General features: G+C 51.2%; 2 protein-coding genes across 2 annotated transcripts in view; both read right to left on the bottom strand.

Moving 5' to 3' along the window:
- spa17 (sperm autoantigenic protein 17) overlaps positions 1–14478 on the bottom strand; it is a 29009-nt gene extending 14531 nt beyond the window's left edge. Inside the window, exons 1-7 of the mRNA XM_042343992.1 lie at positions 14286–14478; positions 10916–10986; positions 10600–10680; positions 10075–10185; positions 9731–9874; positions 9165–9274; positions 6519–7244 (exon numbers count right to left, since the gene is read on the bottom strand). Coding sequence (XP_042199926.1) covers positions 6519–7244; positions 9165–9274; positions 9731–9874; positions 10075–10185; positions 10600–10680; positions 10916–10986; positions 14286–14439 — 1397 coding nt within the window. The 5' untranslated portion in view covers positions 14440–14478. The remainder of the gene's footprint in view (positions 1–6518; positions 7245–9164; positions 9275–9730; positions 9875–10074; positions 10186–10599; positions 10681–10915; positions 10987–14285) is intronic.
- A 2586-nt stretch (positions 14479–17064) lies between these two features.
- Positions 17065–20979, bottom strand: LOC121850752 (V-set and immunoglobulin domain-containing protein 2-like). Its single transcript, XM_042343823.1, has 6 exons — positions 20974–20979; positions 20259–20466; positions 19753–19914; positions 18264–18383; positions 17418–17556; positions 17065–17179 (listed from the first exon to the last, which is right to left on the bottom strand). The coding sequence occupies exons 1-6, from the start codon at positions 20977–20979 to the stop codon at positions 17065–17067; spliced, it is 750 nt and encodes a 249-aa protein (XP_042199757.1).
- Between the last annotated feature and the right edge of the window lie 4134 nt (positions 20980–25113).

Genomic DNA, 25113 nt, shown 5'->3' with positions numbered 1-25113 from the left:
CTTGCGTTTGATACAGCGCCTTATCACGTCTTCGAGGCGTCTCAAAGCGCTTCACAGAATATACTGTAAAGTGAATTGATTATACATTTTATTGGGGAAACCCAGCAGCCAATTGCGCACCGCAGCGTCCGACAAGATTGAGTAACCAATTATTTTTTTCTCTCTCATCTCGTGCATCAGTCACCGGAGTCGAACAATGACCACTTCCTGTTGTGACACCTTCATCACCTAATCACAAGAACACAAGGTCACAAAAGATCAGTCCTTTCAGGCCTCCTGATCCCAGCGCTCCAGAACACCCATCCTCTCAGATGGATTATTACCCCCGGAAAGCGATCTGCCAATCGACTCACAATCAGGTTCCTGCCCTCCTGCCAGGTAACCAGAGGCGTGGGTTTCGCTCTGCCCAGGAAGCAAACCCGGGTCCTCTCGCTCGAGAGGCGAGTGCTCCAACCACTACGCTACAGGACTCTACCGCACGCGTGTGTCGTGGCTGTGGAATCGAGTGAGAGAGAGTCAAGCCAGCTTTAAGAGAGAGCTATCGGGGAGAAAACAAAACAAGGTAACGCAAGCTTGTCAGGAGCTGTGCAGTCATTAAATATTCAATAACAAGAACAGCACTGGTACCAACTAATGAGCAAAGGATAGCAATTTGATGTGTGAGGGGTTGAGTACTGTGATTCTTAATCTTTCACAAACAAGACACTTGTTCCATGAATAGATTCATAGGAGTGAGTGAGTGAGTTAATGTGTGAGTGAGTGTGAGAGCGAGCTAGTGAGTGAGTGAGTGAGTGTGAGAGCGAGTGAGTGAGTGTGAGAGTGAGCAAGTGAGCGAGTGAGTGAGCGAGTGAGTGTGAGAGCGAGTGAGTGAGTGTGAGAGCAAGCGAGGGAGAAGGCAACAGAATTCTCCGCTGAGAACTCGCCGCTGAGTCCCACTGAGTATTTCTCAACCCATTCGAACCGCTGTGAGGAAGTAACAAAACGATCCTGTCGGGTTCTAACTATAGCTCAGTTAGTTCACACCCTGTTCTCAGCCGTTGATTTATAATGATGTCTTTTCTTTTTCTCTGCCTCGCAGTTTACCAGGAGCATTTTATTCAAATCCTCTCTTGCACCATTTCTGCATATCCACCTCACCCCCCCCCCCCCAATATTATGCCAGGCATTCGCCTACAAAACGCACAGTCACTACACTCCACAGTGAGCAAAGCACGCCACGATACGTTCGGTAAGGAGCTTGGAGACGTCTCAACGACGCGATAAGCCACCATGTCAAATGCAAGGATTATTGTTAATATAATTCTACAGAACGTATCCCACTGTGAGTCAGAGCCACTGCCCTTTCGAGACATCCTCCCGACATGAAAGGCGCACATACAAACACAAAATATTGTGGCTTTCAGATTCGGCGAAACAAAGCACCAACTCGACTTCACCAGCGAAGAGAAACCTCTGAGCCCTGGTAACGTAAGAATGAATCCACTCCGCACTTTAACCCCATGGTGACTCCCCGAGTGGACTGAGCTCCTCGGGACGTGGCATATCAGACGAAATCTCGGATGGGGACAGGGGTGGGCGACGGAGTTCACGGAGGAAATGCGTGGGCGCAATGTGGAGTCTGAATTCCCACAATTAATGACCCGAGTTTTAGTACCTAATTTGCAATCAGCTGCTGGGGAAAGACTACACCGCAGCCTCATGCATTATGCATTGTTTCGTTGCGTTGGAATCTCACCTTTTCGGGCCTCGATTACATTTTAATTGAACCGCCTCTATTTTTAAGGCTTGTGCTCTCACCGCAGATACGGCAAACACGGAAAAATGAAGTTAAAATGAGAGGGAATTGTCAGCTTCGCTGCCTGAATTACTGTTTCACATTCCCGTGAGGTTTGAGAGGTCTTCCGACTCAGCAATTCATCCCGTTCCGTGCCTGTGACTGCATTCGTTTGTGATAATAATAATCCTTGCATTTGCTATCGCATCTTATCGCATCGTCAAAACTGAATAATAATAACACTGGCATTTGATACAGCGCCTTACCACATCATTGAGACATCTCAAAGCGCTTCACAGAATATATTGTAAAGTGTAGTGACTGTGTATTTTATGGGCAAAACGCAGCAGCCAATTGTGCACAGCAGTGTCCCACAAACAGTCTTGGCTTGAGTGAGCAATGACTTTTTTGCCCTCTAGCCCATCTCATCTCACCCTTGCAGAACACCCATCCTCTCCTCCCATCACAGGATCAATCTGTTCCTTAAATGAGTCCAGTATTCTCGCCTCAACCACCACCTCCTGGCTACCAGTTCCCATTGCTTATTGTTTATTCTCCTCCGGGTTAAGCATTGAATTCCAATTAGTCGCCTGGAAAATGGCCCTCGGAGGGCTATTTTACATTGCCTGGGGGCGGGGGGCGGGGGTGTGGGGGGGGTGCTGTGAAGAAATACCTAAAATTTTGTAAATGGACCGGATTCCACTGAAATTCGCCAGGCGATGGCTCAAAACAGTTGAGAGGCCGGAGGAGAGAGAAACAGAGAGCTTGGAAGACGCATTTGCTGCCCTTGAAACTCATTATCTCTTCAAAAGGCTGTTGGTTCCACATGGGACCGTGACGTTCAGAGTTCCTGCGAAGCTGTTTAACTGCCAGTGATTACTCACTGCGTACTGAGGAGCCAGAGAAATGTAGCGGCTCATTAGAATTTAATATATCATTCATAAATGTATGTATGAAACTTCAGGCGGGGATGAGTCATTTTACAATATTATTCTGTACAACATTAGCCTCCGACTGGAACAGTTTTGGAAAACCTCGTTGGACATTTAGTGGTGTTGCAGCAGCAACAACTTGAGTTTACGTGGGAATTGCTGCAGCTCAGTGGTTAGACCGCTCGCCTCGCAAGTGAGAGGACCCGGGTTCGATTACTCCCACTTTCCTTACTCAAGTTCCCTTGCTCCACACACGCACTCGCGCACACACGCGCCTCTGTTTACCTCGCAGTTCAGACTGAAGTTCCATCAGATGAGTGGCAAGACAGACGCTCATCCACAGAGCAAGGGAGCACCTTAATTACTTCTCCGTTGAGGAGGTAGTTAAGGACGAGAGAGAATTAACTTTTTGCACAGCCTGAATGTTCCCGTGTAACAATCGACTCCAGTTAATTAAATGTTAAACGAGGGCCCGCTGGGAGAAGGTATGTACATCACGCAGGTCCCAGACTTGTTCTGGGACAATTTTCAAGCTCAAAACCAAGTTATTTTGACCTTCAAGTTATTTCGGGTCGGGTTCGAAGTTCGTCCTTACTCAGGAGGAAATTTTAGGACCGCAGAAATAACAACGTGTGACAATACTATCCTTGCATTTTATACGGGGCCTTATCACGTCGTCGAGACGTCTCAAAGCCCCTCACAGACTAGACCGTACAGCAGATTGGCTGTGCATTTTGTGGGCGAAATGTGGCAGCCCATTACCCACAGCAGCGGCCCCCACAAATTGTTGTGGATTGAATGACCAAAATTATTTTAAAAATGTATTATTTTTTTAAAAATACTCCCTGTATAAGGCATGGAATGTGTTCAGGAATACTGCCAATTATGATCCATTGAAACCCTACGGTTTATATATAAAAAAAACTTCTTTAATATCCCTTTGAATGTACAGAGCTGACATGGTAACCCTGAGGTATTGACTGGGGGCTCAGTGCAATATTGACAATAGTCCCAGTGCCTCCTCACACTCGCCCATCATTATAACTCGGACCAGATTCCCTTCAATCTCAAGCCACCCTGGGAAAACTCAGAGAATAACCTCGTGAGTAAATATTCCTACCCACGATGGGGACACGGCAATTTCTTTCTCGAGCAAACTGGCTCGGTGTTGGGACCCGTTCCTACGATAAGCCGTTGCTGTGCAGTTCTGTGCTTCTCTGGGAACATCTGTGTCTCCGCTCGGCTGGGGGGTAGGAGCGAGGGAGCGAGCAAACTCGCAAGAGATGCCTCGGCTAAAAACAAGGTCAAAACTCCAGCAAAAGGGGAGGATTCTAATTTGGAGTCCTCATTGACCCACTTTCTGTAGGTGACCTGAACACTCAGCCACCTCACTGCTCGCTGCTCCGCACGCTGAGCCGAGCTCCCAGCTTCACTCACGGCATGCCATCAGCATCTGCCCCCGCTCGGGAGGACGTCCCCAAAGCGTTTCGCCCGGCTGGCAACTCCTGGAAACACGGGGGGGGCTCAGAGTGGGTCTGTCACTGCGCTGGAGAACACTGTTACTCTCGTAAGGACATAAGAACTTGCTGGACGAAAGATCCATCCAGTTCGCCTTCCACCATCCTGGCAGTCGCTTGCACATGTCGTGTCCCAAAGTATATCCTGTAGCCCCAGATATTATTTCCTATAAGAAATCTACCTAATTCATTCATGTCATTTCTTCTGGAGCTTTCCTCGAGAGAACTCCTAAGGGAGGTTTTCATACTGAGGGCTGATCCCCTGCCTTGGTAGTGCAGCAAGCAGACACTACTATCTATTCATTGATGTTGTAGAAAGGTGTCAGCCCGGCTCAGTGTGACTCTTCAGTTGGATGTTAAAGATAATAATATTAATGATAATAATAATCCTTGCGTTTGATATAGCACCTTATCACCCTGTCGTCGTAGAGTGTAGTGATTGCATATTTTGTGGGGGAGCCAATGGCGCACAGCAGCGTCCCTCAACCGGTCGTGGATCATATAGTGTATAATATAAAATACAGGTACATATATAATATATATGATATATGACGACATGATAAGACGCTATATTAAATGCAAGGATTATTAAGGAGTATTTCAAGCAGTCATTTCCAACGCTCTAATTTCCACCACCACACACACACACTCGCATACACGCACACCCTGTGATACATGTCCTCTGTCTCGTAGCCTCATATCGTTCTCCGTGTCCCAGATAACTTCGGAGAAAGTGGGGCAGGCAGCGAAGTTCCTGCTCAGGGTGACGAGGCAGATACACACACATAGCACGAGCTCAGTGATAAATGACCTGACTGAGAAAGCCCCACAGTTAATGTTATGGCCAATTTATGCTGCACTGATTCACTGACCCTATAGAGCACAGGCGAGTCAGACTCCAATCCCTTATCCTCATCGCGCCCAGTGGGCCAATGTCAGCCGAGCGGTTTTGGTAAGGGTAAAGGAGGTCACAGATGTAGGGTGGCGGGGTGGGCAAGATTGTGGAGGGATTTAAACGTGCGGACAAGGATTTTCGAACTCGATCCGCTGGGTGGGGTTGGGGGGGAGGGGGCAGGGGGCAGGTGTTGCCGAGCGAGGATTGGGGGTGATAGGGTCTGTCCAGCCCCAAACCAAAAAGCACCGACAAGCAAAGCCCTTCACAGGCTATACCGTAAAGTGTAGTGACTGCGTATTTTGTGGGAGAAACGCGACAGCCAATCGTGCACGGCAGCGTCCCACGAACAGTTATGGATTGAGTGAGGGATTATTGTTACCCCCGGAAAGTGATCCACCAATCGATTGACTAACAACCGGGTTCCCACTTACTGCTGGGTAAACAGAGGCGTGCGCGGGGGTAAGGAAACTTGTCTAAGGTTTCGTCCTGCCCGGGAATCGAACCTGGATCCTCTCGCTCGCGAGGCGAGTGCTCTAACCACTCCACCACTGGACTCTACAAAATGGCCTTCCGGGCTGACAACAGGGCAAGATTGTTGTTGAGTGACAACCAGGACACTATCTGTAGAGAAACAGAAATAGAACGTTTCTCAAAGGCATTCGATTATAGGGCAAAACAGGTTATTTTAACCTTGTATAGAGCTCACCGTTGGGGCTGTATTTAGAATGGCTGTGCGCAATTTTAGACAACTGCCTCCAAAAAAATGGGCATTGATGCATCGACTGGGGTTCAAAGAGAGCCGAGAATAAATACCAGAGAAAAGCCTCTGATTGATGAGAAGAGGTGAGCAGAGATTAACCTCTCTATCCCTCCAACAGGAGAAACCAGTGACATTCAGCTGGGCAGATGTTACTTAAAACGTCTTCCTATATTTGCGTGGGAAGGAGAGGGGGTGTGAATTGTACAACAACAACAACGACGACTTTTATGTAGCCCCCCCTTTTGCAGGGCAGGGTCTCGGAGCATCAGTCGCCTGCCATTCAACCTGTTTCCTCACCCCCAAACAACCAGTTAGAACAACGGAAATTTATAGCACAGAATAAGGTCATTCGGCCCATCATGTCCGTTCTACAAACTAGGGCTGAATTTAACCATTTTCCATAAATTCCCTTAATTTTAAAACGACGAGGTCTTCGCCGTCAACACTGTAGGCTTTCCAATCCGTATTATTAATGATTCAGGAAGAATCCTTCATGCCTGATGGATAGGAAAAGGCAGGTGGAGTGGAGTTGTCAGATAACAGTGCCAAAAATATGATTAAATGTCTGTCTTTTTGCAGTGAAATGTAACTTACAAAAATAAAATCGCAACTTTGAGAAAATAAGACGGTCCACTCTTACCACACTCTCTGCTTTCTCCACGGCCTGCGTTTCGTCCACGAATGAAATACTTCCTCCTTGGTTTCAGCCAATTCCGATGGCTCTAACTCTTCTCCTCTCTCGTCTTCGATGTCGCCCTCTTGACTCTCATCTCCATCGTCGGAAACTTGGTGCCCAATTTCACTGAGGTCCCCACCTTCGGAGGGAGCTTGGTCAAAATGGTCCCCCTGGCCCAACACATCAGCATTCTCAGGCGTTCCAAGATCAATCTCTTCCCCAACGAGAGGACCTCCCAATTCCGTGCCACAGCCGTCAACATTCGCCGTGTCACCAAATGTCACCTCGGTCAAACCTTCGAAACCCAACTCAGCCGCACAGATATCCCGATTGTCTGTTCGGCTTTTTATCTCCTCCTCAAACATACTGTTCTCTCTCGTGTCAGGACGTAGCTCAGTGCCACAAATGTCCGCATTAACATCCTCAAAGCTCGCTCTTCCCTCAATCGTGTAACTTTTCTCCAGCGGGTTCATGAGCTGGCTGGCACAAATGCCAACGCTTGCCCGGTCGGCCACTACCTCTCCTCTCTGCTCATCCTCCATTCTGCCACTGGGCTCTTCTTCCCCCTCGACCCCAAAGGTTCCCGTCACGCCAAAGTTGTCTTCGTCCGCGAAAGTCAACTCTTCTTCCGAGCTGTACTCGCTAGCGCCCCCGTCTGCATACTCCTGTGGCAACAAGTCACCATCAGCTCTGTGTAAAGAAATTGTGCCATCGTTAGACCATCTCCATCAAATTGTACCATTGTCTCAAGATATGAGGAAGACCCACAACATGGGATTTGCAGATCAGACCATCGTTAATTTGGCCGGGGTGAAAGCAACGTTCCCTATCAATTTTTTTTAAAAAAGAACTAGCCTAAGGTTTCACCCCGCCCCGAAATGAAACCCGGGGTCTTCTCGCTTGCGAGGCGAGCGCACTAACCACTACACTACGAGACTCAATAGATTAATTTCTAAACCTTTTTTGTATTGCTTTCCACGACTTGCTGCTTGCAGCGCTCACTGGCTTACCTAATCCTGATAGTCTCTCTCTCTGTTAACTGAAGTCTGAGCGAGGAGAACATCTGAGGCCAATTCCTCTCCTAGCGACTGTCCTGAGTAAGATGAGAATGCTCCACGGGACTCTTGCTTGACTGAAGCCCTAAAAAGCTCAAACGGTACCTTCCTCGCATTTCACACCAGGCAGAAATCAGTGATAATAATATAATAAATATCACGGAAGTTTAGGTGGCTCAGATGAAAGAAAACCACATTAGGTGAAGGGCACAATTTGGAAGTTACAGTTCGCATTTACGTAGGGTGCCTTTCGTGGGGAAACACCGCAGAGTTGATCGGCCGAATGGGTAGGGTGGTCCTAGCTGGACAAGCAGCGGGAAAGCTTGCCAGACAGCACCCTCAGTGGCAACCTATGGGGGCTTAGCTGGTTAGACTCCAGCAGTTCCCCCAACGCACACCCTGGACTCCGCCCCAAGCCTTGGCTCTTGCCAACCTGCGGTTATTAATACTCCCCAGAATTAGGTAATCAGGATGCGTCCGTCCAAGGAGAAACTGGGCATTGCATCCAGTCATGAATAACCCTCTGAGAAATACTTCCTGTGAGATCACAGGCATAGTTTTTCTTCCCTTCCTACCGTATGTTAAATATTTCTGTTTGGTCTCTGAGGAGATCGAGGTTAGAGCAGGAAGGAGGGCTAATCACACTGATCAGCTGAGGTTCCCACCCTTTCACACAGGGTCTGAGAGACAGAGAATCAACCAGCTCCGACGAAAGGCCATCGACCTGAAACTTTAGCTCATTTTCCTCTCTCCGTAGATGCTGCCTGACCTCCTGAGCGTCCCCAGCGACTTCTGCTTTTTTTTTTAAAAACCAACCAATTCCGATGGGTGAACCAAAACAGTTGCAAACATTCGCCGTTTCCTAAAAAGGTTCCTTCTGTGCTAACCCATCAAAACCCACAGCGCTAGATTTGAGCCAATGAATCCTATCATGTGCTGCAAGATAAAACCTCATCGAAGGGATTGCACTGAACTATTATCGGCGTTTAAACTGATTGTACACAGGGCTTTAGCGTTGACCTCGCCGTTTCAAACCGCCACCATCATGTTTAACCAGTTACCTTTTCACAAGTTTTTTTTTTCTGGACGCGTCCAGGAAACGACACGGATAAAGGCAGCTTTTTGTTTTGTGTGTGTGTGTGCGCGCGCGCGCGCGCGTGTGTGTGTGCGTCCGTGTGCGGGCGCTCGTTTGTGTGCGTGTGCGTGTGTGTGTGTGCGCATGTGCGGCAATTCTAGGCCATAAAACGTTCCGTTCGGCAACTTACATGTGAAACAAAACAGAGTTAGCAGTACAATTCATTTTTTTTTTACTGTAGCACCACGGGTTTTACTGAAACAATTATAAACTGCGGTATCACAATGGAGGAGGCACAGGGGTGGGGGTGGGGGGGGGGGGGTGGGAGGAGGAGGGGTACAAACAGAGGTAGCCTCTCAACTCTCTCTGATATCACCCTGAGTCCATCAAACCAGAGCACGCACTCACTTGCTCACTCACTCACTCACTCACTCGCTCGCTCACTCACTCACTCACTCGCTCGCTCACTCGCTCACTCACTCGGTTGCATTCCCTTTCACCAGTTTCTTTCTTGTCATGTAGCCCCTGTACACGGCTTGGATCCTCACGGCAGCTTGATTCTCGGTTTGGTGTGTGGTGTCTTCCTTTGCCTGGGGGAGGGAGGGGGTGGGGGGGGGGGGGGAAGAGCACACACAAAAAACACCCAGGTCTAAGTTGCTGGCTTACAGAACCCCAGGTCTACAAATCCTTCCACCCCGCCCTGGCACCTCCCCCACCGCTCTGACCTGCTTTCTCCCCACCCCACTACCCGCTGCCTTTGGCTTCCGGCTTGACCTCCCCTCCACCATCAGAAGCCACGCTTTCAGCCGCTGGCCCCAAAACTCTGTTACTCTCTCCCCCGATCCCTCCGCCTCGCCCCCTCCATCCCTTCTTTTAGATCCCGATTGAAGACCTTCCTCTTCAGCCGTGCTCACGGTCACCTCCTCCCTCCCTCCCCCACTTCCCCAATAACAACAGCAACAACTTGTGTTTCACACAGAGCCCCTCACGCAGGGTAGCCTTCCCAGAGAGACAGAGCGTTCCCAAGCCTCGGCTGAGTCATTTACCATCTCAGTTATTTCTTTGGCTTCCTCTTTTTCTGGCCCTTCCTGGAATGGCGGGGTAACTGGCAGAGAGATGGGCGAGATAACTGAAAAGCTCTTCGGATCTTCAACGTGGATGGGCTCCGGGCTGCCGATAGGCTTCAGCGGCTGCGAGGAACAGAAGGATTAATAGCAACGAGCGGCAACCGTGACAACAAAGCGCTTCGCTGGAATTCATTGCAAGGTGGAGTGACTGTGCGTAGCGGCAGCCAATTTGCAGGAAGCAACGTCTCTCGGGAAACAGCGAATGATTTGGTGCGTGTTACCAACTGAGCCAAGCTGATGGGGTTTGGGGCCGTGGACAGTACCTCAGGCTGGGGGGCAGTGGGCTCTGTGGTGGAGGTGGTGCCCTGCACTGGCTTCTTTATACACTTGGCAACGACCTTCTTCTCTAGGCTGCCAGATGTATCCACTTTAGCCTGTGTGAGCATAAGTGAGGCAATGTGAATAATGCAGTTGGCCACAAGTTCCTTGTCCTCTTTAATAATAATAATAATAAGCCTTGTATCTGATACAGTGCCTTATCACGTCTTTGAGACGTCTCAAAGCGCTTCACAGAATATACTGTGAAGTGAATTGACTGTATACTTTGTGGGCGAAACGTGGCAGCCAACTGCGCACAGCAGCGTCCCCCAGAAAGCGATCCGCTAACCGGGTTCCTACTCACTGCTGGTAACCAGAGGCGTGTGGGTGGAGTAAGGAAACTCGCCTCAGGTTTCGCCCTGCCCGGGAATCGAACCCAGGATCCCTCGCTTGTGAGGCGAGTGCTCTAACCCCTACCAACAGGACTCCACAAAGGGATTGGGGTCTCCTTTGATCGCAGGGTCACTCACCATATCATCTTTTTCCAGGTAGGCTGTACTGATTGTCTCAGGGAGCACTTGTTCCTCCTTTACAACATGGACAACTTTCTCCTGTGAGATACACGAGGGGATATTGTTCAGATAATCAACAGAAAAACTTGTATTTACATAGCGCCTTTTACACGGGGCAGTGTCTCGGAGCGCTTGACAAAACGACAACAGCCCCCAAGTTCAGTCAATTGCATAAGCTCAGCCGACAACGTCAATGTTTATTCAAATAGACCTTCATCGTTTGAGTTGTGTAAAGTGTCTCTCAAGTGTGTCCCAGTTCCTGAGGTGACCTTACCTTAAATATATGGTTATTGTAGAACCTATCCTCTAACCTCGCTGCCCAATCTGCAGGGTCCACACCGGTTTCTTGAGTTGGGAGAAAGAGAAGCAAACTGTGAAACAGTAGCCATTATAACAGACTTTATTAAAACATTATATTAACAACGTGTATATTTTTAGAGCTCGACAGCGATAGCAACAACAAATTACATATACGCGGGTCGGGAGGACGTCCCAAGGCACTGGACAGTCGGGGATTTGGACCCAGGCTGGGGGTTGGGATCAGGTGGGGTGGAGGGCGGGGAAGGGTAGGGTGACCGAAGTCGCGGTCGGGGAGGAAGTTCTTGAGAATGGCCTTGAAGGAGGCGGTGGAGTAGGCGAGAGGAAGGGACTGTGGGATGGAGTTCCAAAGGGTGGGGGCAGAGAGGCTGACGAAAAGAAACAAGATGGGAGACAACTGGATCCTGATAAGGAAGAAATTACTTTGTTGAGGGGTTTATTGCCAGCTGGTGGCCAACAGTTTAACTGACGACAATTAAGAAATGCCATTTGTTTCAATATCCCAATGTTTAAATTAGGGTTCCTTATTCTCCCGAATGCTGGTCCAGAACGCAGCGTACAGACTGGTACCAGTTCTGTCTCTCGCCAAAAGGCCAATTTAAAGCTTTACGACTACTTATCCGCACAGATTTGCAGGACTCGGCATTTCCATCAGCCGTTTGAAAAACAACACGTGGGCCGCATAAAGAAAAGTTACCAGACAACCACAGGCGACACAGGTACACGGCACCTTTCACGTCGGGAGGAACGGCCCGAGGAGCTGGGCGGTCAGGGAATTGCCCCCGGGCTGGGGATTCGGGATCAGGAGGGGGCAGAAATGGTTAGGCGGGCAAAGGTTGAGGGGGGGGGTGTGAAGCAGGCCGGAGTCCGCTGAGCGGAGGGCGCAGCAGGTCAGTAAGGAGTTTGTAGGTCACAGAGGTAGCAATACTGAAGGGGTAAAGGGGTGAGTGACCGCACCAGACTCCAAATCTACCAACTCGCCATCGTATCCTACAGGCAGTTCAACCATAAAGTACCTCAGTTTCTGGCTTAATCTCTCCCAATTTCTCCGAGTCCCACACACACCTTTGAACTCTTGCCTTGCCAGCGTTTTTGGGGGTTTCTCTTTGCTGGTCCTTCACTGAGCAGTTTTGTGTGTGTGGGGAGGGGCGGGTAGGGGAGGGGAGGGGAGGGTGGAAATGTGCGAGTGCTTATCTCACTCCTCCAGGGTCACAATGGCTGGATCGCATCATCGGACCGGCTTTCCTCTCCTCAAACATTCATGTCCTCCAGCGCCCCACCAGCCACCCCCACCAGCACAAGCCAAGCCACCCCACCCGCCCCCCCACCTCTCACCCCCCTCACCCCTAGCTCCGCCCAACCTCCCCACCCCCCCAATTCATAACCCGCAAGATGCCGAGTTCCGCAAACCATTGCACGGAATCACCATTCTGTTTCTTTAACGTCCGAACGGTGTTATCGTGAGTGGGTTAGAGGACGGATGTGCTCTCCGGCTCCTTCGATCAATGCAGCGCTGGTGGGGTGCCTGTTCAGGCGGACGTGAAAGATTCCGCGGCGCTGTTTGAAAAGAGAAGAGAGTTTCTCTCTTTCTCTCCCAGTGTCCCCGGCCGACAATCCTCCCCCGGATAGAATTGGTCACTCACACCGTTGCTGTTTGTGGGACATTGCTGTTCGCAAACCGGCTGCCGAGTTGCGTTCACAAAATACACAGTCACTACGCTTTACAGTACTGTGCATCCCTTGAGGCGCATCGAGACATCTCGACCATGTGCTAAGCCGTTACGTTTAAAGCTAATGTAAGGATTATTATTAATAACAACAAGCAGTAAAATATTATTATTTATGTTACTGTTTATTTGTTTTATTATAATTATTATTTATTTTGCTGTTCGTGTATTATCTTAACAATAACAATAAGTAACAATAACAGTAACAACAATAATAATAAATATTATTACTTATTTAACTGAATAGGAGACATGAACCTGGGAACCGAAGTCAAAGTGGTTACAACATTCACAAACGTTTCCAAACATATATATAAACGTTTCCAAACATATATATAAACGTTTCCAAACATATAAACATATATATATATCAGCGGTATATGTTTTTAAATATAATTAAAGGGAAAGGAGTTTGAGGGCTGCCCCTCGCTCCGTCTGTCTCTCTCTGTGTGGTATCTCTGTCTCTCTGTGTCTGTCTCTGTCTCTCTCCCCATCTGTAGCACTGACTGTCTCAGGGAGAGAGATGGAGGTGGATGGGGCTGAGCTGCGGTGGGCTGGGGGGGGGGGGGGGGGGTGAGGGCGGTTGTGCTGGGGGTGGGGGGTGAGGGCGGTTGTGCTGGGGGTGGGGGGTGAGGGCGGTTGTGCTGGGGGGTGAGGGCAGTTGTGCTGGGGTGGGTGGGGGGTGAGGGCGGTTGTGCTGGGGTGGGTGGGGGGTGAGGGTGGTTGTGCTGGGGGTGGGGGGTGAGGGTGGTTGTGCTGGGGTGGGGGGGGTGAGGGCGGTTGTGCTGGGGGTGGGGGTGAGGGCGGTTGTGCTGGGGAGGTGGGGGGGGGGCGGTTGTGCTGGGGTGGGGGTGAGGGCGGTTGTGCTGGGGTGGGTGGGGGGTGAGGGCGGTTGTGCTGGGGGGTGGGGGGTGAGGGTGGTTGTGCTGGGGGTGGGGGGTGAGGGTGGTTGTGCTGGGGTGGGGGTGAGGGTTGTGCTGGGGGGTGGGGGTGAGGGTGGTTGTGCTGGGGGTGGGGGGTGAGGGCGGTTGTGCTGGGGAGGTGGGGGGTGAGGGTGGTTGTGCTGGGGTGGGTGGGGGTGAGGGCGGTTGTGCTGGGGTGGGGGTGAGGGTGGTTGTGCTGGGGGTGGGGGGTGAGGGGGTTGTGCTGGGGTGGGTGGGGGTGAGGGGGTTGTGCTGGGGGGTGGGGGGTGAGGGTGGTTGTGCTGGGGGTGGGGGTGAGGGCGGTTGTGCTGGGGTGGTGGGGGTGAGGGGGTTGTGCTGGGGTGGGTGGGGGGTGAGGGCGGTTGTGCTGGGGGAGGTGGGGGGTGAGGGCGGTTGTGCTGGGGTGGGTGGGGGGTGAGGGCGGTTGTGCTGGGGGGTGGGGGGTGAGTTGTGCTGGGGTGGGGTGAGGGGGTTGTGTGGGGTGGGGGGGGTGAGGGGGTTGTGCTGGGGGAGGTGGGGGTGAGGGCGGTTGTGCTGGGGTGGGTGGGGGGTGAGGGCGGTTGTGCTGGGGGAGGTGGGGGTGAGGGCGGTTGTGCTGGGGGAGGTGGGGGGTGAGGGCGGTTGTGCTGGGGCAGGTGGGGGGTGCACTGGGGGGGGGGGGGGCGGTCCCTGATACCTTCTCGGATCCTCAGTAAGCGCTGGAAGTATCTGGAAGCGAAGCCGATGATGTCCTGCGGCTGTTCCCGCAACACCTCCCGGCTCAGCCCCTCCAGGAGACTGCCAAACCCTCGCGGGATCCGCAGCGGAGTGTTGGAGAAGGGCACCGACATGGGGGCAACGCTGACTCTCAGGCTCTCTCTACCTCTGTGTGTGGGTGTGTGTCTCTCACCCTCACTCCCTCTCTCCCTCTGTGTGTGTAGGTGTGTGTCTCTCACCCTCACTCCCTCTCTCTGTGTGTGTGTGTGGGTGTGTGTCTCTCACCCTCACTCCCTCTCTCCCTCTGTGTGTGTAGGTGTGTGTCTCTCACCCTCACTCCCCCTCTCTCTGTGTGTGTGTGGGTGTGTGTCTCTCACCCTCACTCCCCCTCTGTGTGTGTGTGTGTGGGTGTGTGTCTCTCACCCTCACTCCCTCTCTCTCTCTGTGTGTGGGTGTGTGTCTCTCACCCTCACTCCCCCTCTCTCTCTCTGTGTGTGGGTGTGTGTCTCTCACCCTCACTCCCTGTGTATGGCTCTCACCCTCACTCCCTGTGTGTGGCTCTCACCCTCACTCCCTGTGTGTGTGTGTGTGTGGCTCTCACCCTCACTCCCTGTGTGTGTGGCTCTCACCCTCACTCCCTGTGTGTGTGTGTGTGTGGCTCTCACCCTCACTCCCTGTGTGTGTGTGTGTGTGGCTCTCACCCTCACTCCCTTTGTGTATGTGTGTGTGGCTCTCACCCTCACTCCCTGTGTGTGTGTGTGTGTGTGTGGCTCTCACCCTCACTCCCTGTGTGTGTGTGTGTGTGTGGCTCTCACCCTCACTCCCTGTGTGTGTGTGTGTGTGGCTCTCACCCTCACTCCCTGTGTGTGTGTGTGTGTGTGGCTCTCACCCTCACTCCCTGTGTGTGTGTGTGTGGCTCTCACCCTCACTCCCTGTGTGTGTGTGTGTGTGGCTCTCACCCTCACTCCCTGTGTGTGTGTGTGGCTCTCACCCTCACTCCCTGTGTGTGTGTGTGTGTGTGTGTGTGGCTCTCACCCTCACTCCCTGTGTGTGTGTGTGGCTCTCACCCTCACTCCCTGTGTGTGTGTGGCTCTCACCCTCACTCCCTGTGTGTGTGTGTGTGGCTCTCACCCTCACTCCCTGTGTGTGTGTGTGTGTGGCTCTCACCCTCACTCCCTTTGTGTGTGTGTGTGTGGCTCTCACTCTCACTCCCTGTGTGTGTGTGTGTGTGTGTGTGGCTCTCACCCTCACTCCCTGTGTGTGTGTGTGTGGCTCTCACTCTCACTCCCTGTGTGTGTGTGTGTGTGTGTGTGGCTCTCACCCTCACTCCCTGTGTGTGTGTGTGTGTGGCTCTCACTCTCACTCCCTGTGTGTGTGTGTGGCTCTCACCCTCACTCCCTGTGTGTGTGTGTGTGGCTCTCACCCTCACTCCCTGTGTGTGTGTGTGTGGCTCTCACCCTCACTCCCTGTGTGTGTCCCTCTCTGTTTCTCTGTTAGTTTCAGTTCATTTGAGTTTTGTTGACAGGTGAGTGTTGTCCGGTTGCCGAGCAACAACCCTCACACAACAGAGAATGTCCCACCAGCACTACCCCCACAGACACAGTGTGTGTGTGTGTGTGTGTGTGTGTCACCCTCACTCCCTCCGTCTGTGTGTGTGTGTGTGTGTGTCACCCTCACTCCCTCTGTCTGTGTGCGCGGGCGCGTGCGGGTGACTGAGTGAGTGAGATAGAGACAAAGAAGAAGAGAGTGCGCCAGACGAGAGAGAAAGGAAAAGGGGAGCGAGAGAGAGAGAGAGATAGAGTGTGAAAGAGGGAGTGATGTACACAGTCACTGCACTCGACAGTGTATCCCCCGCAAAGCGCTTTGATGTGAAACAGTCGCTGAGTCAAACACGAGCTCCATTTTATTTCTGCCGTTCCCCCGTTTATCGACAGCGCACAACCTGGAAAGGGTTAAACTCGCCGCGCAATCCGCGACCCCGGCCCCCCCCACCCCCCCCCGCCCCCCCCCCCACCCATCCCGGCATCTGCCGGAGACGCCGTCCGTGGGAGGAGACGTTAAAACCTCGCCCGTGCCCCCCCAACCCCCACTCCGCCCCGCTCCGAGGCCCCGTTCGGGCGGAACCCGAAGGATCCCGCAAGGCTTTTGGGAAAGAGAAGGGAGTTTTTCCCTCTCCCGGCGTCCTGGCCGACATTCCTCCCTGGCATATAGCCGGTGGTTTTCTTCCTGGCGGGTTGGCTGCAGGTGTGCGGAAACTGACTGTCACGACAAAATGCGACAGTCACTACACTTCGCGGTCCTTTGCCCCGTGAAGCGCTTTGAGACAGCTCTGACATTAATGGTTGGGCAAGTTTCCTCACTCCGCTTTACCCGGCAGATCGCTTTCCGGGGCTGATAATGTCCCTCCCGCTGCTGTGTGCAATCAGCTGCCCCAATCTGCCCACAAAATGCACAGTCACTACACACTTAACAGGCGGATTCCGCGAAGCGCTCTGAGGCGTCTGAACGACACGAAAAGGCGCTGAACCCAATGCGAGGATTATTATCATTATCACTGTAGGAAATCCAAGGAATATTACTCCTAAAAACAAGGATATTTTGACCTCCCCTTCACCATCCGACGACCCCCGACTCAAACCCCACCCGACCCCCGACTCAAACCCCACCCGACCCCCGACTCACACCCCACCCCACCCCCGACTCACACCCCACCCCACCCCCGACTCACACCCCACCCATCCCAAACAACAGGAAATCTTTCACACCACAATGTTGTACTTTGAGTCCGTGCTGTGGCTAACCCCAGGCCTCAGGGCGATGGAAGATTCTAGTAGTTGAGAGTTGGGGTCTTTCCCCGGGGCCAAGGCATCCTCTCTGTGAAGTACAAAAGCTTAGGATGAGCGACCGGAAGGTGTTTGTCAACCGGCAGGTGAGACCTGACGGTGGGGAAGGAACGGGCGAGGCGGAGAGATAGACGGAGAGTGTTCCAGAATTTCGGGGCGTAATGGCTGAAGAGCGCGGCCACGGATGGTGGAACGGAGGGGGCCCGAGGGCCACAAATAAATAAATAAATAAATAAATAAATGAATACATACATAAATAATTCAAATACCTCAATTCATTTCCAACGAACACAGGCTTGGGATGGTCTGCCCTCCGGTGAAGTAGGCAGTAAGCGACGGCCCCAATGAGAATTAATGCAATGCTGGTGCCAAACACTGCTCCCACAATCACCCCCAGCTCATTGTTATCTGTCGGCCAGCAAAGTTGGGGGGGAAAAAGAAGACCTTTTAAAAAATAGAAGTCAAATCTCCGCGGACGTATCTGCACTGAGCAACTATTCCGCAGGTTTTTGAGTCACGTAAATCTGAATAATCCTTACCTTTGGTATAAAGCCTTGAATATTTACAGTGGATTTGCTGTGCAGTGCCTTGGGACATCCTCCCAATGTGAAAGGCATTTCATATATGTACATATATGTATATATGTGTATAGAGAGGGAGAAATTTGTATTGGGAGTGTATCTTGTAAGTGAATGCAGCAGCCAATTTGGACACAGCAGTGTCTCACAAACAGCCGTGAAGTGAGTTCATCGAACTTTATTTGGATGAGGATTGTTGGCCAGGACACCAGGAGAGAGGGAGAAACTCCCTTTCTGTTTTCCAATAGTGCCGCGGGATCTTTAACATCCACCTGAACACCTCATCCTAAAGCCAGCGCTTCCGACAATACATCAGCCCAAACTGTGTACTCAAAGCCCTGAACACACAAACTGCATAGTTTAGAAGATGGGTTTGCGCGAGCAAACAGATATTTCTATGCCTTGGCCCCATTCTGGACAAAGTGACAGAGTAATAATTGTTGCCGGTCATATCATACGTCACCTCCCTCCCCACTCCCCCACCGGTTCTGCAGCGAGAACATCTGGATAAACTCCGCGGAAGAAATCTCCTCTTACACGTGACTGTCAGCACCACATGACACAAGTCTTGCCCCAGGATGTTGGACGCCACACAGCGATAGGTGCCAGAGTTTCCCTCCGTCAGGTTGCGAAGGGTCAGCGTGCCTTTACTGTTGTCTGAAACAACAAAGAGGAAGAGACTAACGCTAATTCATCTTTTACAAACCTTGTAAGTCTGTCCCAATCCCTCTGTCCCACTCGAAGGTCTATCCAGAGGCCCAGGGCGAAACCTTAGGTAAGTTTCTTTACTCCGCGCGCTTCTGTTTACCCCGTAGTAAGTAGGAACCCGGTTATTAGTCGATTGGTGGATCGCTTTCCAGGGGTAAATAATCCCTTCCAAAGAAAAATAATAATCATTTGGTCACTTAATCCACAACTGTTTGTGGGACACTGCTGTGTGCAATTGGCTGCCGCGTTTCACTCATAGTGAATTCACTGTATAGCATAGTCTGTGAAGCGCTTTGAGACGTCTCGACGACTTGCTAAGGCGCTATATCAAATGCAAGGATTATTGTTATTATTATTAGAATTCGCCCCGCTGGGGATATCCTAGCAACAGCAACTTTAGGGTTGGGTAAACTTGCGGTGGTTTAAATCGAGTCAGGTCTGAATATCTTACTAACAAACACAGTGTGAAGACTTCTCTCAGTGCTGTCATTAATTATTCAGCGAGCCGGGAGCTAGACTTTCAAAGCCAGTTACACAGTATGTAATGGAACCCAGGTCCTCTCGCTTGCAAAGCAAGTGCACTAACTAATATGCTCCAGGACTCCACAATAATATGGAACCGGAGGCAGAAGCGCATTAATAATAATAATAATAATAATAATTAGACACTTTGATATTGATGTAAACACTAACTGGTACGAACATCGACCAGCAAAAATGACATCAAGAAACAACATAATAATAATAATAATAATAATAATAATCCTTGCATTTGACATAGCACCTCATCATGTCTTCTCGATGTCTCAAAGCACTTCATAGACTATATAAAAACATCTGGGATTCACAAGTACATACAGACAGAGCAATCAGCTGCAGCGAGTCAGATATTATCATACAGAATCCCATAGATTTGTACATGTTGTGTTATTGATGTGACTATTATCCCAAGTGATGACAACGGTAAAATAAGGAGCTAGAGAAAATCAGGAAATGTTATAGAAATCGATCTACAAATTGGATGCCGACCCACGTAGCAATGTAAACCAAATATAGTTCCTCTGATCATCGGTGCAACTGGGACTGTTAGGGTTAAGACTGTGGCTTGAGATACCCGGTGAGCAAAATATCAACCTCCCATCTCAGGGATCTTCACCCCAGGTCAGGAACGCACATCATAACCTAGTAACTAACCTGGTAATCTGGTAAACTAGTAACCGAGGCTACCACCGCCCCTTCCATCAGCAAAATAAACAAGGTGGACGCGGTATTTACCAGAAGAATAAATGGAATACATATTTGAGAGAGGGCAAAGTACCTTTCTTTACGTTAGTAGCTGCGGATGTCCCAGGGCTGGGATTGACTTCTGACCACACGTAGACTGGAGATGGACGGCCTTCCGTTGACCGGCAGGACAATGTGATGTTGTTCCCCACGTGGGGTTTGCCTGACACTGTGCACTGTGGAGTGGATGGTGGGACTGCACAGCACAGAATGAAACAAAATAGTCAATGAATCCCCGTTCCGCTCGACTGTCTCCGGCCTCCTGCTTGTCCCCCCCCCCGTGCCCTCCGTTCCACCCTCGGCGGCCGTTCTTTCGGCCACTACGCCCCGAAATTCTGGAACTCCCTCCCTCCATCACCTCCGCATTGCCCCCTTCCTCCCCCATCTTCAGGTCCCGCCTGAAGACCTTCCTCTTGAACCGTGCCCTCGGTCACCTCCCTGTCAGGCTCCGCCACGGTCAAGCGCTCTGAGGCGCTCCCCTGTGTGAGGGGGCGCTACCTAAATGCAAGTTGTTGTGGTGGTGGCTGAAAGCTTCCTTACCTTGAACGATCAAATTGACAAATATTTCGGACGTTCCGGCAAAGTCCGGCGGGTTGTTTATGTCGCAGATGTATTTGCCGGAGTCCGAGGACTCTGTCTTCTCCAGACGAATGGAGGCAATGCCTCGGGTTGGAGGTTCGTTCACTAGTTTTAGCCGTTTGCTCTTAGGCCCCAGTTTGTAGGTTTCCCCGTTCGTATAGTACAGAATCTAAACACACACAACACGAAGAGAAAGAGAAGGGAGTCTCTCTCTCTCTCCCTGAGTCCTGGCCAACCATCCCCCAGATGAAGCTGGTCGCTCACTTCATGACTGTTTGTGGGGACGTCTACAAAATACACAGTCACTACAGTTTAAAGTAAAAGCCTGTAAGAGGATTTATAATGATAATAATAATAATAATAAACCTTGCATTTGATATCGTGCCTCGTCACGTTGTTGAGACGTCTCAAAGCGCTTCACAGAATATGCTGTAAAGTGAAGTGACTATTTTGTGGATTTTATATCTTTTTTGGCATTTTATACCAAATGCAAAGCCTCCAACTTTGAGATGTCCGATGACGCCATATCAAATGCGGAGATGATTATAACTGTCTGCTGAGATCCACTAACTAAAGCAGTGGCACAGGCTGGGTGGGCTGAATGGCCTCCTCCAGTTCCTGTGCGCCTCCCCCCCACCCCCCCACCCCCCCACCTCCCCTCACCCCACTCGCCTACCTTCATCGCTTGCGCGTTGGGTGCTGAGCCTGGGACAAACCGCCAATCCAGAGTGAAACTGGTTCCGATCGCAGTCGTGTACTTGCAATCCAGGAGCGCGTCTGTGCCAACATTCACAGTGATCTCTGGGCGGGAGGTCAACACCGAGATCAGCTCCACCACAGCTGTGAACAGAAATTATCATCGTAATCATCATTATAATCCTTACATTTGATATAGTGCCTTATCATAGGAATATAGGAACAGGAGGAGGCCATTCAGCCCCTCGTGCCTGTTCCACCATTCTACTAGATCACAGCTGATCTGTACCTCAACTCCAATTACCCGCCCTTACCCCTTATCCCTTGATGCCCTGATTTAACAAATATCTCTCCACCTCTGTTTCGAAGATGTGAATGGATGCAGCCGTAAGCCCAGCCTTTTGGGAGAGAGAGAGAGAGAGAGAGAGAGACAGTTCCAGATATTCACCACCTTCACGGAGACATCTCAAAGCGCTTACAATGAAGGTCGGGCCTTCAGCCTTTCTGCCTCCCACCTTCTGGAACTCCTCCGCCTCACCCCCTCCCTTACCTCCTCCGAGGCCCATCTCAAGACCCTCCTCTTTGACTGTTGCCTTCGGTCACCTGCCTACCTCCACCCTCCCCGCCCTCCACCCCTCCTGATCCAAGCCCCCCCCCCCCAGCTCGGGTCCAAATCTCTGAATGTCCAGCGCCTTGGGACGTGCTCTCGAGGCGAGAGGCGCAGTGCGAACCTAATGTGTTGTTGTTTGTTGTCATTTACCAAGAGATGCAGTGACACATTGTGGATCACTCTGCTGTTTGGATGTGAAAGATCCCGTGACACCACTTGAAAAGAGAAGGGAGTTTCTCTCTCCCTCTCCCTCTCTCTCTGTCCTGACCTCCCGGCCAACAACCCCCTCAGATTAAAAAAAGAGAGAGCCGGTCATTCACTTGTACGGTTGGGTTGGTGGGGGGACTTTGCTGTGTAAACGTTGCTGCCGCGTTTGGACCACAAAACACACAGTCCGGCCACGGCCAAATCCTTTGAGACGTGCTGCCAGAAGTTTCCCCGCGGTGGAGAGAAGGTTACACTTACCGAAACGCGACGTGACAAGGAGCAGCCCAAGGGTCCAGGTCTGCCGAGCGACAGCCATGGCGGCGGTGGGGACAAGTCAAGGAGGCAGTGTTACACACGCACAACACACACACACGCACCGTCTCCGAGCCCAGCCGTGACTTCACTGCTCCTCTCTCAATCCCCGAGCAGCGGGCAGCAGGGAATCGCCGTGTGTGACGTGGTGAAAAAAGCTGCTAACGCTCACAGCCCCCACCCACCACCCCCCCCCCCCCCAACGTGCAAACATTTCACTCACTGCCTCCCACTGATCCGACACACACGTTAATCAAACATAACGGGGCAGCGACAAGAGAACTTCTACTGCATGCAGCCAGGCAACTCGGAGGAGGGGAGACGGGGCGAGGGGGTGGGGGGTTGGGGTGGGGGGGTTGGGGTTAAGCGTTCAAGTTATCCATTAACAGCACAAGCCAGTCAGAACGGAATAAATCCTGAATTCCTGAACTGCTAACAGTATTTGGATTTGACGACTGAAGGCCGTACGCTCCATTCCTCCGTCCCTTTGGTTCTCGGAGCCGCGATCTCAGTCCCATTAAGCGACGGGGAGCAGACTCGATCGGGACTGCTTTTCCACACTCCAACTGTTGGCTCTTCGCTTTAATCGCGGCGCTCTGGCTGGCTTTGAGCGCGCCCGTTTTGCTTAATGGGTCTCTCGCTCGCTCGTTGCATCTCCTGTTCAAGCGAGTAACCTACTTAACCGCTGCACTTAGCTGAAACAATCATTTCTAACTCGCCCAAACCGCGTTAATCCGCAGGCAGCAAGCCCAGAGGCTGTGTGCCCGGGGCTGGCCGGCTGCTATATATAGTCAGCATTAGGAGCACTCTGCCATTATATGGCTCTAATCCCTTTCCCACCTTTAATATCATTAATTAATCTATCTCTCCATCTCTCTATCTCTCTCTCTCTCTCGCTCTGTCCCTGAATCCCCCTTTACCTCCTTCAAGGCCCGTTTCAAGTCTATCCTCTTTGACGGCGCCTTCGGCCACACTCCCGCCTTCACCCAGCCTGCCCTCCGCCCCTCTCGATTCCAACACCCCCCCACCCCAGCTCGGGTGCAAACCCTTAACAGCCCAACGCCTCGAGACGTCCCTCTGACGAGAAAGGCGCTGCGTAAGACACAAAACTTCTTGTTGTTTCTTCCTCTTCAGCTCTCTATCTAACCGACCGACCGATCAAAGGCGTCACGTTGGTTCAGTCGGTGGTGCTCTGGCCTCCGAGTTAGAAGGTTGTGGATTCAAGTCAAGGGAGGACTTTTGAGCTCACAGTCTACAGGCTGATGTTCCAGCGCAGCGTTGGGGGTGGTGGTGGTGGGGGGGAAGTTTCCATTAACAGCGGTGTCCACCTTCAGGTGAGACATCAAAAAGCGATTTCTTTACGCGGAGGGTAATCAATAGCCGGTTGAGGCCAGGAGTCTGAACCCATTTAAGGAACAGCTTGACGATGTGGTGGGAGGACAGTTGAGCCAAGTTGAGACCAAAGGGTCCAAACCTATTCAGTGATGTGATCTCCAACACTGTGTCCTCTTCCCAATGGACTTATCGCAGAACATGAGCGCCCTCTCGTGGCCTCGCAGTGTCACTGCAGACAGTAGGTTTTTCCCACTCGGTCCCTTCGCAGTCAACACACAGTCTCGACCCTTCTCTCGCCTGAAGGTGAGACGCACACCTGAACGGGGCAGGTTCAAAGCTAGTGGGTGTATCGTGGGTGGAAGGAGAGCCCTTTATAGAGCTCTACAAGATTTTAGACAGACCCAGAACACTATTTTAGGGTGCGGCAGGCCAGCAGGACCACCACCAACAACAATTTGCATTGACACAAAGTGCCCTTCAGTGTCTCGGAGCACTTGAAAGCGACACCAAGCTGGGGGGAGAGAGGAGGTGGTCGTTCGCACTCTGACATCCCAGAGGACACGGGCGGAGTGTCTCAAAGGATAATTTCAAGACAAACACCAGCGACTGGAAACAAGGGTCACCAGAAACAAGAACAACTTGCACCTATACAGCGCCCTCCATGCAGGGTAGCGTCTCAGAGGAAGAGAAACTGAGGCCAGGACTTTCCCCCTCCCTACGGTAGCTCAACATTTGAGGTTTTTTTTTGACAGATCAAAGCAGTCAAACAAAGCCAACGCAATAAACGAACCAGTCAGGGGAGGTTAGAAACCTGATAAATTTTATTAAAAACCATTCACAAATACAGTGTAATATCAAAATAACAGAGTAGCCCGAGTTACCGCAGGAAATATTCTTTTTGGAAAGCGTTCCCTTTACCCTACGAGGATTAATAGACTATTATATACAAAATAGTTTTCAACCAGAGAAAAAAGTTACGATTAAATGACTTTTAACAAACTTTACTTGTATATGCACGAAGGACAACAAAACTCGATGTCGTGAGCTGCAACTTGAGTGCAGCGATCGAGTCTGATCAAAGATTAATTGGTCGTGAGTGATGGGAAGGGCTGTGTGCCTGAGCTGTGGACAGGAAGATGGTGGCAATGCTCTCGCACATTTCGTGCTGAGATGTGCTTGTTGCCCACCGGGAAGTTCGCAGGGAGTGAGAATGATGCAGATCCCAGGGACACACACCCAGTCCTTGGCAGATCAGATCAACCTCCCATCTCAGCAGTTGTGTGTGTCCAAGTGTCGCAGTGACCCAGAGGCAGGCTCTTACTGAAGTTAAAGCCTGTTGTCTCCACTGGAGATTTAATGAGAGAGGGAGAGAGTGACGTACAGACACAAGAAGCAAATTGCTTTGACGTGTAGTATAGAATGCAGTCTCAGAGTGCTTTAGGCAGGAGATACGCAAAAGCAGGATAGGGAGAGAGGGAGGTGACCGTAGGCACAGTCAAGAGAGAGAGGGAGAAAGAGAGAGAGAGAGAGAGAGAGAGACAGAGCAAGAGAGACGCACACTCGCAGAGAAAGAGAGAATGTGAGAGAATGAGAGATAGCGGGAGAGAGAAAGGGAGAGAGAACGTTAAAGTGAGATAGAGAGAGAGAAAACGGCAG

Source organism: Callorhinchus milii, unplaced genomic scaffold (assembly GCF_018977255.1).
Source record: "Callorhinchus milii isolate IMCB2004 unplaced genomic scaffold, IMCB_Cmil_1.0 Scaffold25, whole genome shotgun sequence".
In the NCBI taxonomy this organism is placed as follows: domain Eukaryota; kingdom Metazoa; phylum Chordata; class Chondrichthyes; order Chimaeriformes; family Callorhinchidae; genus Callorhinchus; species Callorhinchus milii.
The sequence above is the reverse complement of the archived record's forward strand: the minus strand, read 5'-3'. Positions and strand labels throughout refer to the sequence as shown.

What these genes read in the sequence shown, in the direction of transcription:
- LOC121850752 (XM_042343823.1), bottom strand. An exon ending in TGTGGTGCTGACAGTCACGT is followed by an intron (nt 17,557 to 18,263) that starts GTAAGAGGAGAT and finishes GCTGGCCGACAG; the next exon opens with ATAACAATGAGCTGGGGGTG. An exon ending in TTCGTTGGAAATGAATTGAG is followed by an intron (nt 17,180 to 17,417) that starts GTATTTGAATTA and finishes TGTACTTCACAG; the next exon opens with AGAGGATGCCTTGGCCCCGG.